This window comes from Anabrus simplex, chromosome 12 (genome assembly GCF_040414725.1).
Source record: "Anabrus simplex isolate iqAnaSimp1 chromosome 12, ASM4041472v1, whole genome shotgun sequence".
Lineage (NCBI taxonomy): Eukaryota > Metazoa > Arthropoda > Insecta > Orthoptera > Tettigoniidae > Anabrus > Anabrus simplex.
In genome coordinates this window covers 59,363,577-59,380,549 of record NC_090276.1, presented here as the reverse complement: position 1 = coordinate 59,380,549, position 16,973 = coordinate 59,363,577, and the positions used below count along the sequence as shown (strand labels likewise).

The 16,973-nt window shown below is 40.1% G+C and overlaps 1 protein-coding gene across 1 annotated transcript in view; it reads left to right on the top strand.

Annotated features, from left to right (window-relative positions):
- Positions 1 to 8,050: 8,050 nt before the first annotated feature.
- Positions 8,051 to 16,973, top strand: part of Rheb (Ras homolog enriched in brain) — a 328,978-nt gene continuing 320,055 nt past the window's right edge. The window contains exons 1-3 of the mRNA XM_068229889.1: positions 8,051 to 8,252; positions 8,377 to 8,448; positions 12,974 to 13,181. Of these exons, the coding sequence (XP_068085990.1) occupies positions 8,204 to 8,252; positions 8,377 to 8,448; positions 12,974 to 13,181 (329 nt within the window). The 5' untranslated portion in view covers positions 8,051 to 8,203. The remainder of the gene's footprint in view (positions 8,253 to 8,376; positions 8,449 to 12,973; positions 13,182 to 16,973) is intronic.

The window sequence follows — 16,973 nt, the reverse complement described above, 5'->3', positions numbered from 1 at the left end:
CTCTTTAATTAAATTCAGCTAGCAAAGCGATATTGATAGTCATCATCAGAAATATGTAACACCAGTTAAAAGAGTCCCAACCACCCACCACACTTTCCCTTCTCCCACCACTCCAGTGTCTGAAACCCATAATTATTACTGATATAAATAAGGTCTAGAATTCCTCCAGACTTCATTTTCTAAAATTGTTATAAGGTCACGTCAATTATTTCATCGAAACACAATTAATTGAACAGTTTAATTATGAGAAATTTAAAAAATATAAGTAAATCTTTACTTGCAGTTAACGCTCAGTAAAACTGAAAACAGTTCAGTTGGCTGTACATCACTTCTAAGGTGTACAGTTTGTCCATTTCTAATAATAATAATAATAATAATAATAATAATAATAATAATAATAATAATAATAATAATAATAATAATAATAATGTTATTTGTTTTTCGTCCCACTAACTACTTTTTAAGGTCTTCGGAGACGCCGAGGTGCCGGAATTTAGTCCCGCAGGAGTTCTTTTACGTGCCAGTAAATCTACCGACACGGGGCTGTCGTATTTGAGCACCTTCAAATACCATCGGACTGAGCCAGGATCGAACCTGCCCAAGTTGGGGTTAGAAGGCCAGCGCCTTAACCGTCTGAGCCACTCAGCCCGGCTTGTCCATTTCTATTAAAACAGTCTTCCTCTAAGTGATCCGAGAGAGAACAGCTGTTTTAGAAGGCTCCCAATTCTCCCGCCTGATACTCCTAATCGATGATCTTAGATGTTCGGGTCTCGAGAAAGGAAACCTACAAAAATTAATTGCCATTTTTCTCCCGGAATATGCGAACTAAGATACAATAAACCTAAAACTCAAAACACTACCCTAGGAAGATTTTTATGTACAGTATAAAACTCCCCGATGAAATGATTTCTCCTGCTGCTGATCGGTTCTGTTTGTACATCCATAAGCTGAACACTGCGGTATGTTAATACCCCGTAGAATGTTTCTTCATTCATATTTCAGATAAACACATACATATTTCAATTGAATCTTGTAATCCACGAGTATACTACGAGGCAACGAACCTAAATTCGTAAAATACACTACTATTTACTTTGCAATAACACAGCACAGAACACTACAATCAAGAGGCCTAGCGTCACTGAACTAAGCATAAACAAAGCAAGCGCGCTCCTCGTGGTCTATTGCACCGTGCGCTCGCTGCCATCTTAGTACGCCAGTCATCTTCTATTCGGCTTACTGCTACCCAAGCTACCAGCCATCCAGGTATAGAGATCAGTGCATAGCTCGTTAGGTTCCTCATCAATGCATAATGCAAATGTATACTTATGAGGTATTTTACGCAGGCCACAGTGGACTGGGTAGTCAAGATCTATGCCTGATACATTTCTCTCATGATTCTTTTTTACTTTCTCTGAATGCATTTTAAGTTTCTTAATATATGACAGGAAATCATTAATTAACCAACTGAGGAGTTCATCTTCAGTACTAAAAGATGCTTTTTTTGCTAGTGACTTTACATCGCACCGACACAAGTAGGTATTATGGCGACGATGGGATAGGAAAGGCCTAGGAGTTGGAAGGAAGCGGCCGTGGCCTTAATTAAGGTACAGCCCCAGCATTTGCCTGGTGTCAAAATGGGAAAACCATCTTCAGGGCTGCCGACAGTGGGTTTCGAACCCACTATCTCCCGGAAGCAAGCTCATAGCCGTGCGCCCCTAACCGTACGACCAACTCGCCCGGTTAAAAGATGCTTGTTTGTTCTCTTTCCTGAATATGTCCCATGTGAGGTGTTGCAGACGTTATGCTCATTGAACAATTTAATAAAATGCTCCATAAAACAAATGGCTTATTTTAAACTGTATTTTATGCTCTCGGGACAAAGCCACCTCCATACTTTACAAACCGGAGATTGTTTCAGGGGAAAATACAATATTTTTAGTTCTTGCTACATTAATTTTCGTGAAATTTGTTGGGCAAATTATCGTAATCGTAATCGTAATCTTTATTTTTCTACCAGATCTACAGCAATGAAGCCTTATTGATCCTTTACGGAAGAAAAATATTAATGCCTAGCCTAGTCTGCTTAAGTTGCTGTATACATATCATAAATCTCGTATAGTAAAAATATCTAACACCAAACAAAAAAAGAAAAAAAAACAAAGTTACTGGAAATGATAATAATCAATTGTCAATAAGTCACTGTTGTCTTTTCATATATAAACCAAACCTCAAAAAATCTCAATATTGCTGTTAAGAACAGGGATAAAACGAAAACTGATAGTATTGAAAATAATAATAATCAAATGTCAATGCATCACTGATGTCTTTTCAGATATCAACGATCTCAATATTGCTATTAATAAAAAGGGATAAAACGAAAACTAATATAACTACTGTCATAAGGTAATTCCATCTATTTGACAATATGGCAATACTAGTAATGGGAAACTAAAACTGGCAACATATAACTGGGCAGAGTACAATGCTGTGTCGGGCTGAATCAGCACTTAGGCCACAGAGTATATCGCTTCCGGCCGGGATCTCATTCAGCGCATTCTCTCTTGAACACTGACCTTTCTTATATTCTACTTATGTTGCACACCTGACTATGTGTTACCTCCACTGTAATGCCTGAGTGCCATTTACTACACCTTAAGATCCTCTACTGGTAATCACACTTCAGCATCTAGTATTTCACTATATTAGTTACCTTTAAAGCCCAAGCAATTCGTCAACTAAGATGAAACCATATTAACTCATATTAACTCACATATCACTAGGCTACTAGAGCCCCAGCTCATATTCCAACCATCTCCATATATTCACTTTCTCCTTAGCACCTGTCTTAGTTACACACTCTCTCTTCCTCATTCACTACACACTTCACCATCTGGTATCATGCCTCTTCAGACCCACTTGTCATTTAACCGCTCTTGTCATGGCTATGTATAACATGCACACACTCCACTATTCTCCAGTACGTAGCAATTTACTACCTACTACAGATTACCTTTTTTACTTCTTGTCACTATGCCTTCGTTTTCTCTGTTCTTTTTACCCCATATCTCTCTTAGGCTCAAACTTCTCCCTTTCACTAGGGCACCTCTTGCTTCTTCTTCCTGACTCCCAGTCGTATTTTCGCTTCGTTTGCGTGCTCTTGTTACATCCTGCGTTTCTACTCCCACAATCGCTCCTTGTTTTCTTCTTTCTTCTTTCCCACTGGCCTCCGTTCTGGACTCCTTCCATATTGCCCTGGTCTCCCTTATTTCCCTCCTCATCTCTGCTAATACCTCCCTGTTCGCTACTTCGAATGCTTCAGCTATCGCATCTATCCCTTTCTTTCTTTCTTGCTGCGAGCTTGGATCCGGTGCTTTATTGTCCTTGGTTCTTTCTTTACCTCCATGTCCGTCTACGCCCACTTTACTGTCACTGGCCTGTCTTACTTCCACACTTTTCCCCACTACCATTTCGTCTTTGCTGTCATTTTCCATCTCTCGTAATTTCTTCGCAGTCCACGCTCTGGTCCATATACCGTTAGTCACAACTAATTTTTGACTCTTAATATAGGCTCTCAACCCTTGTAATTTAGCCCTGGCCAAATGTTTCTTCAGTGTGATAATGTTCTTTACCCCTTCTCTGCCAATGTCTTGTTTGATCCAAATGTTTGTGCTACGTATGTTGCCTGCACCTTTTAACACTGCTTCCGCCATCAAGGTGGAAAACAGCTTCAGTTTTATCGGTCTGTCACCCCTTTTTTTGCCTATTCTTTCCACATCATCAATGTCAACTTCACTAAAGTTAATTCTCATCATTTTCTGGATAATCTCCACTACTTTGTAAGTTGTCAGTACTTTATCTTCTGCTTTATCTTCCGGTACTCCATATATAAATAGGTGTTTCTTCCTCCGTTCTCGGTTACAGTGTTCAATTTCCGATCGCAGCTTCACCACCTCTCCTTCCATCTCCCTTATTCTTGTCTTGAGTGTTATAATCTCTCTCTCGTTGGATTCCACTTTGCTCATTATCTCGTCTGTTTTTCCCTGTATCCACCGTCGTATATGCTCAAATTCCTTCATTTGCTCCTTCATCATATTCTTAATCTGCTCAAACGGGCATACTTCTTCCACCACTTTTTTTTATGACCTCCACGTCTTTCCAGTTCATGTTGCCACTAGAAGTCGGGCCAGGGTTTACCTCTACACCTCCTATAGTTAGTAGTACCAATATCACCGCTGCCGCTAATATCATCTCGTCCATCATTCTTGCTTCCAATATACCTCCTTTATTTCTAGGTATCTCCTTTCCCCCTTTCCTCTGCCATCTCCCAATAGCTGCATGATATTGCTCCACTCCAATCATCTTCCTCTTCCCACTCGAATTACTTTACCACACACCGTTCACATTCCACGCTGACTCTCCTGGCACCTCCACACAATACGTCCGTCACCGAACGCTGACTAGGTTAGACTCGGGCAAATTATTTTCCTCGTTGGTTTCCTAATTTAAGATTTCTGAGTTTGAAGATGCCTCTCAAATGATTGCCGGTCACGGTAGCATAGTTTATAAAAAGTCCAGTGACAAATTTTGGGATCGCCCTATTCTTATGACGTAACTCGGATCAAAACTTAGGAACAGAGGCCTACTTCGATCAGCTTGAAGTCGTACCTACCGGGCGAGTTGGCCGTGCGCGTAGAGGCGCGCGGCTGTGAGATTGCATCCGGGAGATAGTAGGTTCGAATCCCCCTATCGGCAGCCCTGAAGATGGTTTTCCGTTTTTTCCCATTTTCACACCAGGCAAATGCTGGGGCTGTACCTTAATTAAGGCCACGGCTGCTTCCTTCCAATTCCTAGGCCTTTCCTATCCCATCGTCGCCATAAGACCTATCTGTGTCGGTGCGACGTAAAGCCCATAGCAAAAAAAAGTCTTATCTCATGCGTAATACTTCCTCTGTATAATGTTTCGAACATTGAACATTCACTGGAAACTTGTGAAACGAAATTCCACTACCTTTAATTTCTCGTGAATAAACCATGACTGGAACTGCGAATGCTTAACATCAGGCAAATACATAATACATTCACAACCAACTCAGTTAATGAACACGCTTAAAGGCGCGAGCCTGGTAGACTGGGGGCAAGATAGCGATCCTAGCGGCCCGGCATTGAACTTCAGTGTAACCACTTCCATAGCGTTTTACGGGCTCTATTTCCAGGCCTTGTATTATAACGTAGGCAACGGTTAATACCAACGAGCTAGAAAGAGGACTATAGAGTGGCTAACATAGCTACAGTGCTCTGGGTGGTGCCAAGGCGAAATAGCGACTCCATAGTTTAAGCGCCATTCATATAATTTCTCCGGATACGGTGCGATACTTCTAAATAGCTCGTTGGTTAATACCACCGCCGTCTCGATCCTCCTATACTGCCTGCACTATGCGAGCCTTTTTGCGACTACGCTGCGACAAAATTTCTCCGCTAGATGGCAGACATAGACGCACAATGGTCTAAACTTATTCTAATGACGACAGCCTACAAAACACTATGCAGTATGGCCATATGTTCACTGAAGCTCGTAAAATACATCAGTAATATTAAATATCGGCAATATTACCTGCACGAAGTCGCAATTGGCCTCTTCATGCACAATTTAAAGATTTTCCTGGACGAAGGCTTGGAGTGGTACCGTACTTTTTGTGTTCTTGCCAACGCAATATCAAATAATAGAGGTCTTACGAACGTGGTTAGGATAATATCACTAACATTTTGCTGATGTTCCTTGACCTCACACTGTAACAAAACACATTCTGAAAGATTTTTAATATTTGTTTTACGTCGCACCGATACAGATGGGTCTTATGGCGATGGTCGGATAGTAAAGGCGTAGGAATGGGAAGGAAGCGGCCGTGGCCTTAATTAAGGTACAACCCAGAATTTGCCTGGTGTGAAAATGGGAAACCCCGGAAAACTAACTTCAGGGCTGCCGACCGTGGGGTTCGAACCCACTATCTCCCGGATGCAAGCTCATAGCTGCGCGTTCCTAACTGCACGGCCAACTCGCCCGTAATTCTGAAAGGGAAGACGTCGCAAGTCCTCGTATTACGCTCATACGCTCGAAGGACTTCGACAATAGGGCACATCAGTTTAAACGAACTCCTGGAGATGCTTCACCAGAGCAACAAAACTAGGTTTTGGGTATCGAACTCCTCCTCTGTCCTGATCTATAATCAGTTCCATTTTTAGAGGTGTCGAAGCTCTAGGCAGTGAGATGTTGTTGACACAAATGTCACACTCTGTCCTCTCCTCAACAAACGAACCTAGTACCCGCAAGCTAGAATTTGATTTCCTGTTTCTAGTTTGATTAGAATATTATCGTCTGGATATCGGAGGTTGTCCAAAATGTCTAAACATGAAAGCGTTTAGTGATTGTCCGTCACAATTTTTATCGCAAGGAATCCACTATCCTCTACGGCTTTAATCACCTTCTGGAAAAAATCCGCAGCCTCTTTCCAGTCATTCGACCAGGCCAGGAATGGAATGAATGAAGCCCCCATCTAGCATGGAGGATAGGAATTGTGCCGGCTGGCGAAGCCTGTCGCATCCCTCCGGGGCAATGATTAATGAATGACAGATGAAATGAAATGATATTCGAGAGTGTTGCTGGAATTAAATATCACAGGGAAAATCGGAGTATCCGGAGAAAAACCTGTCCCGCCTCCGCTTTGTCCAGCACAAATCTCACATGGAATGACCGGGATTTGAACCACAGAACGCAGCGGTGAGAGGCCGGCGTCTATCGCCTGAGCCGCGGAGGCTCCATCAAATTCTGAAATAAGGTGTAAAGGCACAGATACGAGAGTAATCTGAGGATATCCAATTACTTCCTTCATTAGGTCCTTGCCTAGATAAAGCCGACAGCCGCTTTTCTCTCAGTTCTCTTCTAGACTGTATTTCATGGAGTCGTATATTTTCTGGCTGCGAACAACCTTGCTGAGATTGGCAACATGGTATACAACAGTTGAATATTTCGGGGAAAGAATCTGAAGTTTCAGTTCTACGAAAAATATACCTTGCACGAACGGAAAGAAACAAGTACTTGACATACTAGGCAATGACATGGCCATTGCGGGGGGGTTTTCCTTTCCACTTAAAATCACTTTTGAAATATCTATAAACATAACATGATTAATTCATTTCACAGTTCTATTCAAAATATATCTTGTACGAACGAAAGTGACCAGACACGTTTACTCATTGTACAAAATAACTCAGGTTTTCATACACATTCACGCACCAATAATACAGTGGTACACCCACACTGACAGCGAAGATTGTGCGTCTACTGCTGCACTCTTACGGCGATTTGGAGAACTATTGGTAGTCGCGCCTTCCTGTGTTAAACTAGTGGCATAGAGCAGGCTGTATAGGGCCCCATACACGCGCAGACTTCTGGAATACTTACCTGCACAGACTTGCCTCCGGGAGGTAAGTCGGAAGTATGCAGTTGCCCACACGCACTCAGACTAAATGACTATTTACCGAGGAAGTTGAATACGTCACGCTCAGCTGTTTTCTGTTTAAGATTATGGGCTTCGGATGGTTGAAAAATGTATACGGATCGAAATTAATTAGATAGTCGGTATGGAAGATGAGTTGTTATTAGGACACAAGTTAGCGCTCTGCACGGAAAAGACGCGTAAAAAATAAATTTCAGTTTTCATATTTGTAGGTTACCACATTTACACTTTCTGCCGCAACTCTGAGATGGCGCTTTCGTCGCAAAGTCTCCGGCTGAATTCAAGCAGCGCTAGAATGTCAGAGACTTGCCTGCAGACTTTTTGTCGGCAGACTTATCGGCCATACACACAAAGACATGTCTGAAGAGACTGGTTTGTGCAGACTTACCTCCGACTAAGTCTGCACGTGTATGGGGCCCTTATAAGAGGATCGAGACGGCGGTGGTTAATACACAGATCCTTCTTCTTCTCCTTAGTAATTTATTCATGTACTTCCTGAATATCCTATTTACTCCTTGATAACTGATCGGAAATGATAACATGCAGCGCCATTGTAGATGGCAAGTGTTAATGTTAATTGTATACATATGTGGAAAGTACCCTTCTGTGTTTTGATTAGTTCATAATTATATTGATAATTTCTCTATGACGTATGAATAATCAGGTTTTAACCATATAAAATAAATATGCCTCCTAAACAAAGAAAGATAGCCATTATGGGCTTTCGATCCGTTGGTACGTACTTTAAATTTTTATTAATTATCTTGCATGTGGAACTCCACTTGTAAATTTGCATTCGTTTTATAGCCTTTGATTAATGTGAATCTGTAATTATGTGAATTGTATTTTTTTCTTGCAGGAAAATCGTCCCTCAGCATACAGTTTGTTGAAGGCCAGTTTGTGGATTCTTATGATCCCACCATTGAAAACAGTAAGAAGTTAATTTCAGTATATTTCGCAGTATGTGTCATTATATAACAACGTTTACAATTCTGCATTTCAGAAAGCTATAAACACTGCACGAGTCACGAACTGTATGACAAGACACTGGCTTAGTGTTGTATGATTATCTGTTATAAGCATTGTTAAATATCTAAGCAAGACTAAAGTCCACTTCTGATTTGATCGACTTGTGAATCGCTGAACAAGAGCTTCACTTCATGAAGGAAATAGTTTTGTTTTTCCACATCTAAAAATAAAAGAATATCTGTATTTCTCTATTTCAGTGGAATAACGAGCTTTGAATCCGAAATGAATATTTGTAATTTGTGCGATTGTATGCTATTTACATTATATTTTTTATGGTCGTTGGCTGCAATAAATACTTCATTCATTCAGTAGTTATGTTTTGTAATGTTACCTGAAAATGGGTGGAATCGTACAATCGTCTCGGGTTGATGGAGCATTGTGGTGTAGATTAAGAAATCTTGATATTTTGTTGATGTTCTGTTGAGTACTCTGTGTGTAGCATTCTTTGTCATATGTTGAAACATTAAAGCTCTTGTTTGGTGATGTCATTTCACGTATCTAGAAAATGAAAGGATTAATGTTCAATTAAAAAAAAAAAGGGGGAAATCCAGTCATGGGATATTAAGACTCATTTTATCAAAAACTCTAGGGGCCAAACACTGAAATGATCAATTGCTGTCATTAGTTGGCTTAGAATTTATCACGTAGCTTTATTTCAAACTGTGAATACTGTGACTTTTGTGTTTCAAAATTTATCATTGCCAAACTTCATGGAAACATTTGCATTTACAAGTAACTAGTCTCATTTTGTTCTGTATTGAAGGTAACAATAAGTAAAATTCTTTCAAGAATAAAATTTACTGTGTCCACCTATTCAATACAATTCAATTATTCAGTTGAAACTTATTTTGTGGCTTTCGTGTTATTCAGTGGCTGCGTATAGTGCCCTGATGTTCAATTACTTGTATTGAATAGGTGGACACAGTAAATTTTATTCTTGAAAGAATTTTACTTTAAACATTTGCATTCCATGATAATACAATTTGCTGTGGATTATTGGACCTCTGTGCCATATCAATATATACTTTCTTTCATCCAGAGATACGGAATTCTTGTAGACCTAAAATATACGTAGTAGTCATGTTCAAAAGTATTAAGACTTTGCACTTAAGTAAACAGTGGCGTTTTGTTAAGCAGTTCAGATGTTGGAATCATAGAAATAAAAAATATGTTTTTACGATACCTGTGGTAGCAGAAAGGAGAGATCCTTTCTCTCTTACTCATATAGAAGAATTCAAACCAAACACCCTGAAACTAAAAATTCGACCATCATCTTGGTTGCTATTGGTCAGCTGCGATCAGCTGTAATGATGGCAATATTCATTTTGTCTCCGATGGAGCTTGCACGGCCACTGGGTGACCACATTCGGTAAAAATAGGAAATGAGTGGAGTTTTAAACAGGCTCCACCAGTTTGTACTCGCAATCAGCACATTGTATCGCCCATACTCATAATGGTGAGTGATTTATTAATTCCCAGTCACAAAACAGTGGCCCCTTTCAGGTTACACTCTCTTCGAGTGATTCTTTTCTAATGTCACTGTTCGGGCTGAGTGGCTCAGACGGTTGAGGCGCTGGCCTTCTGACCCCAACTTGGCAGGTTCGATCCTGGCTCAGTCTGGTGGTGTTTGAAGGTGCTCAAATACGACAGCCTTGTGTCGCTAGATTTACTGGCACGTAAAATTCCGGCACCTCGGCATCCCCGAAAACCGTAACAGTAGTTAGTGGGACGTAAAACAAATAACGTTATTACTAATGCCACTGTTCATACTATCCGCATGGCAAGAAAACAATCTTCAGTAGCTCTAACGTATCTTTTCATGCTTTTCACAGGCCAATCTCTGTCACGAAACAGTGGCCCTTTTGTGGCTCCACTACCTGTGAGAGGCTCTTTGTATGCTGTCTGTATGGCAAGAAGCAAAAGGTATTTTGTGGCTTTAACTTATTTTGTGTCTTTCGTGTTATTCAGTGGCTGTGTATAATGCTCTGATGTTCACAAGCCTGTTGTGAGGTTCTCGGAGCTGCCACTGTGTTGAATGTGTAATCTCTATTTTGCTAACTGGCAACCAAAGAATTGCCAAATAAACCCTCGAGTATCCACCTGTCAGCATAAATGACGATACTTAGAAATGTGAATCGTATATATCTCACCTCGTATTACTTTTAGGAAAACGTGTTCATTGCCGAGGCCGGGGACCCACCAACCTGTCCCTAGAAAGAGATTATCATCAATCGTGCAATATCAACCTGTGTCAGTAGCACCTGTCATCTCTCGGGTGAAATTTGTTAAATATGGCTATGCTTCCAGAATTCAACACAGATAGATGTGATTATGAATTGCAGCACAATAAAAGTGCTAAGGCACTTATCGAAATGATGCTGCACATATTATCAGCACACTTTTTTTGGTTAAATTTACACCCTAGTGCTGAATCGGTCGACCTCGGCAATATTCAAGATTCGTACTGGCAACCTTTGAAACACAAACTATGAATCGCTTATGCATCGCTGTGCGACATCTGGCGTACATTTTACATACTAGTACTGTTGTTGTTTACACAGCAAAGCAAAACTATAGAATTCATGCTAGGAACAAGATTCGCATCGAGAAATGTTATATAATGTATGTGTGACACAGTTGTTGGCTTAACATAATAACGATCGATCATATCAATTCAGATTTCATTTCCATTCAGTTGGCAACACTACCGGAACTGGGAGAGCTCCCTCCTTACTCCTCACCCCCGTACACAAATCTATCCAGAAAAAGTGTGCCGATCATAATCTGTGCCCCATCTGCTGCTTTTAATTAGCACCCCTGACAATTTAGACTGTTGCAATGTCACTGCAAGCCAATTGTGTTCTGACCAATAGAGTAACAGTAAGGGACATCTGATCAGCAGTTGATAATCACACAGGTTCTGCGAACATGGGTTATTACTAGGGATTGGAAGTTTGTGACCTAAAAACTATAAATATGTATGCTTTTATGTCCTAAAAGTACCTAAATATGCTTCATCAATTTGAGCTTATTTCCATAAAATAAAATTATCTGTAAATTGTCGTTATTCCATGGATTTTTGAAGTACCAGCCTCATCTTTTTAGCTAATCTGCCACTCACTGAAAGTCACATCAGTTGTATAGTTGTGTGTAGAGCTATGTACAGACTGCAACACACAAGCTGTAGTGAAAAGTTAAAGCATATTTATGAAGGTCTACATATAAAACTTGGTTATGTTCAAGGTTTTTTTTTTTGGCAGTCACAAGGACAACATTTTTACTGATAGGGCCTAATGAAAGAAAAAGAGTAGAACAGAATTGTGTTCTTGACTAATCTTGACCAATTGGCATGTTTTTCCTGTTTTTGATAGTTTTTATAGACTCCTATAACATTGAAGGGGTGAGATAGTGCCGACATTGAAGACGTTTCATAATGTAATCGATTTGACTACTGTTCCAAATGTCCTTTGTTCACACTCCCCTCTGTTATAAATCTCTTCATTTCTTCCACAAACTCTTGTGCATTCTGACATGTACTATTATCATCTTCTATATCCATACATGTGACTAATGTAGGAATATGGTTGCTGGGGTGAAATGCCGTATTCAGTCTGAAGATTGTTTTGTAGTATAAAAGTAATGAAAGCTTTGAAATTATCATGGTCAAACAGTTTAGGCGCTTTTAGTTCCCACATTTGCAGATGCCAATAGTGAACTGTAGATCCATACACACTTGATGTATCAAATTGCAACATTACAGGGTCTTAAAGTTTGTAATTGTGACAGCCTATTTCCTCTGACGTGAGCTCCTCATAGTTTGCTATACACATAATTTAAAATTGACTTGCAGTTTGATTTACTTGTAGTGCACTTATAGCTCCCCGTTAGTTTGCTGTCGGAGTTTAAACCATAAGAGTAATAGTCCTCAAAAGTATTCTCCAGTATGTTGTCATCAGTATCTTTTAATACAGTGAGTCTAGACCATAGACAGTGGCCCCTGCTGGTGAACTCCAATGAGATGACAATACTCAGACATGAGTTATGCGACTAAGAAGAAGAAGAAGAATAAATTATCACCAGTTGTACAGAGAACAAATAACTGAAAATAGGGCCAAGGCTGGGGATCAATTTCCCAATGTCCTTCAGTGTGATTGAAGAAGGATAATGGGAATGTTAGGCTTCTGTCATCAGATAATTTTCGAACCCATGTACGTATATTTTAACATTGCTTATTTTTTATAAAATAATGTAACACATTTTCTGCATATATTTTTATGCAAAAGTAAATGAAACTTAGAAGGACCGAGCAGTTATTCCCTGTTGTAACAGAGTGATAGTCCATTTTTGCAAGCAACTGTTCACCTGCTTGGTAAGTTATATTGTACATAACATTAAGGATATCATAATGTGGTGTTTATATTTTTCAGCCTTCAGCAAGACAACCCGAGTCAACAATCAAGAGTATGAATTGAAGTTGGTTGATACGGCTGGACAGGATGAGTACTCCATCTTCCCAGCCCAGTATTCCATGGATATCCATGGCTATGTTCTTGTCTACTCCATAACATCTTCAAAGTCTTTTGAAGTTGTGAAGATTATTTATGAAAAGCTGTTGGATATGACGGGAAAAGTCCAGTTAGTAGAACATCATTTCATTTATTAGACTGTAGACTGTTGTATCTTTTAAATGTTTAACTCTGTTAATGTATCACATTTAACAGCTGATGTTCATTACAGAGAAGCATAAGACCTCATGATTTAGTTTGAAGTATAAGGGTTGTTCATTTGGAATATACATAGAGCTGGCGACACTACATGGTTTGATGTTAATAGTAACAACTCAAAGTGATCAGTCTGAGACATACGTCTGCTAAATAGAGGCGAAAGTTGAAGCGACGCTTGTCTTTAATAATTACATCCAAATGAATACAGCAAGGCATTATTAAATTCTTATGAAAAGAAGGTGCTTCAGGTGGGAAAACTGTTGCAAAATGTGCTTGTAGACCAGGGTAATGCACTTATATATGCTACCAGTTCAGCAGTGAGCACAAAGTGCTGCTCTCATTGAGGACTTACAGATCACCCACAAAATCTCTCCCTTGCTACTATCACGCCTGTGGTCCATTCAAGAATACCATTAAGAATAAGTGTTTCGCCATCAATCCGGAGGCTCGTAGTGCTGTGAAAGAGATCGAACCGAAACCAGTATACCTCTTTGTGGAGGCTATAGAGAAACTTCTTCAGTATCGTAACAGGTGCCTGACCAGTGGAGGTGATGACCTGCAGATCAGTATGTTAGTCCACTTGATGGTCATGTAAGGCATCAAGTGTGTGTGGTCTGACACTATGGGTAACCAGTTCATGTCCTGTTGGAGAGAAAAAATGTCATCATCAGAATGTTGGCTGGCAGGGTGGGTGAGGTGCTGGTATCTAATCAACTGTCAGATGGAGACATTAACCCTTGAGCAGACTCCTTAGTATTATTCAGCAGTAGAAGGCTATGTGTCGGTACCAGGTTTCACCGTCTCCCTACATCGTTATGTCACACCCAGATGCGAGGTCGCTCATGGACGTCAAATAGGAAGACTTGCACCAGGCAAGCCGAATATGTCGTCAGACTCTCCTGGCACTAAAAGCCATATGCTAAATAAATAAATGAAGTTTCTGCTACCAGTACACAGGTGTAAATTTTTAGACACCAGTCTTGCATTCCATTTGAACAACTGTTACATAATACTGTATCTACAATAATGATTAGATTATTCAGAGAAAAGCAGCATAGGCAGCATAGGCAGCATTTGATATTCCTTTACAGATGTGACTTGTATCATATCTGTGGCTCAGGAAAAACTTGCTCTATCTCTTTTCTGCCAAAACAAAGCATTTGACAGACTCCCGTGATGGTAGCTGTGCTATGCAAGCGAAACTTGTGAAGTTGCAGAAACAACTGAATTGCATTACCTGACTGGTTTATGCAGAGCATCTCATATCCTACTCTGTAAATTCACGTTGCACCTATAAGCTCTGTATACCGGGCGAGTTGGCCGTGCGCGTAGAGGCGCGCGGCTGTGAGCTTGCATCCGGGAGATAGTAGGTTCGAATCCCACTATCGGCAGCCCTGAAGATGGTCTTCCGTGGTTTCCCATTTTCACACCAGGCAAATGCTGGGGCTGTACCTTAATTAAGGCCACGGCCGCTTCCTTCCAACTCCTAGGCCTTTCCTATCCAATCGTCGCCATAAGACCTATCTGTGTCGGTGCGACGTAAAGCCCTTAGCAAAAAAAAAAAAAAATAAGCTCTGTACCAATAGCGTAACTAATAGAATAGATAGTGTGATCACTCCACTCTATGAACATTGCCGTTGGTGGCGCTGCAGTCACAACAAACCAGCTGTAACAACACGTGTGCCAAATTATCGATGAAGGTAATTGCGTGCCTGATGTCACGGGAACAATTTTAATGCCTATAGAGGGAATTTGTTTTGATATTTTCCGAAAGTCTATTAATATCGGTGCAATGCTTCGTGTGTGCTTTCTGTTATTTCGAGAAAATGTCTTGCTGTTTCGTTCATGGTTGTAAATCGGGTTTCGGAAAGGAAGCCTGATGGTAGACGATTTTTTATACCATCAGAAGAGAATAATTTGTTTGCGAAGTGGAAGAAAGTTATTCCGCAGAAAATGTGATCTGCATTTTTTGGTAGATTTAATTAACTTTATAAAGGCGGACTGTTTCGTTGTGAACAGTAAAACCGTTGAACTTCCTCTTGTGAGGTGTAAATTAAAATCAGGGTAAAATCGCGAAAGGCACCCAGTAGGAAAAGGAATTAAGACAGTATAAAGAGGATAAGGAACACAAATCACGATTTGAGTGAAGCAGTTGTGGCAACAGTGAGCAGTTAAGTTCACGATCAGCCTAGTTGTAATAAAATTTACAGCCAGTCTAGTTCTCTTATCGATGCCCAAAAGCCAATAAATAGTGTCTCAAAAAGACGACTAAAGAACGCATTAAGTATGTAAAGCACAGTATTGCTTTTGCTTTCATAATTTTCCATTTAATATCGTGTGTTCTCTTATTATAGTCCAAAGATATTTCTTCGTGGGGACTGAAAATATTACAGTAAAACCTTGTTAATTCGAAGTCGTTGGGACTCAAAAATCGGACTTCGAATTACGTGATTTCGAATTAACCGCCAATTCGCAATTCAGAAGTACCAACCCTTGCCGCGTTACAAAATATTCTAAGGCCCGTTACTGCATGCATTTAACCTTGATTCACAGTTTATACCTTTCAAATGCCATGAAAAAAGAACTATTTCAAAAATGTATCCAAGAAGGTGCATTTACAGTATTCAAATAATACACTCGGATATCTCACTGGTAAACATGACCTCACACAACGAAAGAAAAAAAAAAAAGCACGATTCAAAGATGAGGAGAAATCTATGCTCGCTCCCATGTGCAAGTGCTTTATTAATTGGATTACTATACTGTATGTATTTTAGATGCCTTGTATTTACACAGAAAGTACCCGATGCCCTTAAAATCGAACTTTCCTATGACTCTATCCTTGTACGATTTCCCGCCATGGCACTTCTCTCGTACTTCAGAAATGTAAACACTTGCCGCGTCACGAAGTATTTTAAGACCCATTAATACATGCAATCACCTCGATTCACAGTTTAAACCTTTCAAATGCCATGGAAAAAACTATTTCCTAAATGTATCCAACAAGGTGCATTTACAATGTTCAAATAATGCACTTGGATAAATCACTGACAAACATAACCTCACGCAACAAAAGAAAAAAAAATCGCACAATTCAAAGACGAGGATAAATTATGCCGGTTCCCGTGTGCAAATGCATTATTTTTTGGATTTCTTTACTGTCTGCATTTTTATTATAGATGCTTTGTACTGGCATGGAAAGTGCCTGGCGCTCTTAAAACATTGTGGCATATCGAAGTTTCCTATGATGAGGGAATAAAGTATCTCGCTTCCATGTGCATTGCAACGCACTACTATCACCCCCATCCCTCACACTGCACAATTTCCCGGCTGGCAATTTCCCTTTATAACAGTAAGGCCGTTTGAGCTCGCATTAAAATAAAGCAATGCAGTTTCACCAGCAATGTCAGTATTGTTTGGTGCCTATGAATTTATTACATTTGCCAAGTTTTATCGTCAACTGTCGGCATCGCCAGTGTTCGCGGATTCTGTTTTTCCGCACACTGCATGTTGCGTGATATTACAGCATTCATTAAAAGGTTGAACACACAAGAGTTCCGATTTCATTCAACTTAACAATCATGAAGCGCACTGTAGACCCACCAAAGTGAGTGTAAGTGTGGAAAGCTACCCCTCCACATTCTGGAACGCGCGTTCTATTATGACGTGGAGCGGGTAAATTTCGAGTTGAAATTACTCTGTA